This window comes from Echinops telfairi, unplaced genomic scaffold (assembly GCF_000313985.2).
Source record: "Echinops telfairi isolate 266 unplaced genomic scaffold, ASM31398v2 ScPeMD7_70;HRSCAF=299, whole genome shotgun sequence".
Taxonomy (NCBI): domain Eukaryota; kingdom Metazoa; phylum Chordata; class Mammalia; order Afrosoricida; family Tenrecidae; genus Echinops; species Echinops telfairi.
In genome coordinates, this window is record NW_022103968.1 from 979,912 (window position 1) to 982,217 (window position 2,306).

Consider the following 2,306-nt stretch of genomic DNA (forward strand, 5'->3'; position numbering starts at 1 on the left):
ACCCGGGTTACCGAGTGAAGCCACCTTGCAATCTTCTCGGGACCAAAGCAGACCTATTGTGACCTAATCAGCCCCACTCATGGCCCCCAGCTCCACTGGCCCGGGTAGAAGGAAGCCAGTGCAGTCTTCACAGGGACAAATGGCCAGGTGGCTTCTGTGACACACTGGGCGGGTTCGACCCCCTATCTCGAATCTCCTGGGGAAGGGCGCTAACAGCCGTGAGAGGAGCTGGCACACACCACTGTGTGCATGTTAACACAGAGACAGGGGGGAGGTGGGGGGAGGGTGGGGGTGGAGGCTGCGCTAACACAGTGACCCCGGGAGGCCAGGCTGGCTCCGCGTGGCAAGGAACCAGAAGTCACCACCTTTATACGAACCTCCCACCAAATAAACCACTGGCTCCCACGTGGGCATGCGGGGTGGGGGGCTTACTTGATCAGACCGTCTTCCACCAACACATCCGCGTGAAAGGATTGGTCGTCGTTGACGATCTTCCCGCCCCTGATCAGGAGCCCGTCGCTCTACGGACACAACACAAGGGACTGCTTCTGCAGGCCTTACTCCTCGGTGTCGAATTGTCCCGCAAGGGGACACGCACAGCGTGTCAGCCAGTGTCGTGGGCTCGACGGCAACACTGCCCCTTCACAGAGCTCCTGAGATGGCCAGTCTTTCTGAGGGCTGGCAGCACAATAAAAGCCACCCATGCTGACCCTCAAGAGCACAGCTGCCGGCACCGCCCTCCACTGTCCAGGCAGGCTGGCCACCACCCCGCCCCAGGCCCGCCCCCAGGATAACAGGGTTTTCCTTTGGTAAGAACAAAGTGGGTGGGGTGGGGGTGGGGGTGGCCACGCACTGCGTGGATTGTCTTGGCAGCTGCCCTCTGGTGTTGGGAGATAGGCACAAAGGCCCCTCCAGAGGCCCCCACCTCCCAGTTCCTTGTGCTCACTCCCGTGGCTGTGGACCCGGCCCCCAGGGACACAAACGTAGACTGTGGTGAAGGCGAGGAGCACAGAGAGGTGACAGGGGGCAAGGCAGGATTGTCCAGCTGGGGATGAGACAAGAAGGGCCTGAGGCAGCAACCCTGGAGCATGGGACCTGCGCTAGGTCACACAGCAGGCTGTGCAAAGGCCCTGGGGTTGAGGAGGGTGGAGCTCAGAGGCTGGGGGCTGAGCCTTGAGGAGAGGCCCTGGCAGAGAGGGAACAGGCAGGGCTGGGGTCCTGGGAAGGGGTCCTGGAGGTGGGCTTGGGAGTCTTTGGCGGCATTCAGCAGTGGTCTGGTTGTGTCCAAGTGAGGGCCCAAGTTGGCTGCTGCGTAGAAGGTGAGCTGTGTAGTAGCGGTGGGGCCCTCATCCAGGGGGTTTCTGGGGTTGAACAGGTGAGGGCTTGTGGGCCAGCAGTGGGTGAGAGGCAGGGCAGCATACCGGCCAGGCCCTACGGACTGATCAGGGCAGCCTGGTCCCTGCCCAGCTTATTTCTGAGTCCGAATGCCTTTTCCACTACTCTGACTCGGTGCCAAGTAGCCGAGGATCTGTGCATTGAACTGAAACGGCCAGCCAGTGTCCACTGGAGGGGTTGCGTGGGGGGTAGCATTGGGCTTGGCTGAAGGCCAGCTCTCCTCTGGTCCTCACACTGCCCGGTCTGGGGAGATTTCACACTTTAAATGGGCCGGGAACACTCTCCATGGAGTGTTTCATCATATGTGCACAGTGCATGTCGCCGGAGTGAGCTCCAGTGTCGTCAGTGAAGCTCGGTGGACACGGTCACTCTGTTAGGTTCCAGCTGGGTCCGGAGAGACCATGACCTGAAAACAGAGCTCTGTGGCCCCCAGCCCTGCTGTCGGCAGCTACTGGGCCAGCCCTCTCCACCTGGTCCCCTGATCCCAGGCCAGCTCTGGCCTGGCCCCTGCCAGCGTTTATACAGCCCCTCTCCTGCCTGTCTCTTCTTGGGCAGGATGAGATTTTCCAGCTGGGGTCCGCCTGTCACCCCATTTCCCCAACTGCTTTCAGCTCCTGGACTTAAACACAGGAAACCTTTGTGAGTGTGTGTGTGTGTGTGTGTTTGTGTGTGTGTGTGCATATGCGGTGTGTGTGGGTGTGCATGTGGCACGTGTGAGTGTGTGTATCTGGGGAAGGGGGCGTGTACATTAAGGTAAGTCTTAACACAGGAGCCCCTGCCTCCCCCATTCATCAGTATCTTTCTGACCCAGCTTTGGAAGAGGTGCTCCCTAGCCCCTGCACCCTGCACCCTACCAGGGTCCAAGCAAGGGTCTGATCCAGTGAGGAGAAGCGAGTCAGTCTGTGCGGGGT

General features: G+C 60.3%; 1 protein-coding gene across 1 annotated transcript in view; it reads right to left on the reverse strand.

Annotated features, from left to right (window-relative positions):
* The window catches only part of DPYSL4 (dihydropyrimidinase like 4), a 13,214-nt gene that overhangs the window by 7,747 nt on the left and 3,161 nt on the right, over nt 1-2,306 (reverse strand). The window contains exon 3 of the mRNA XM_004701228.2: nt 433-521. Within this exon, the coding sequence (XP_004701285.1) occupies nt 433-521 (89 nt within the window). The remainder of the gene's footprint in view (nt 1-432; nt 522-2,306) is intronic.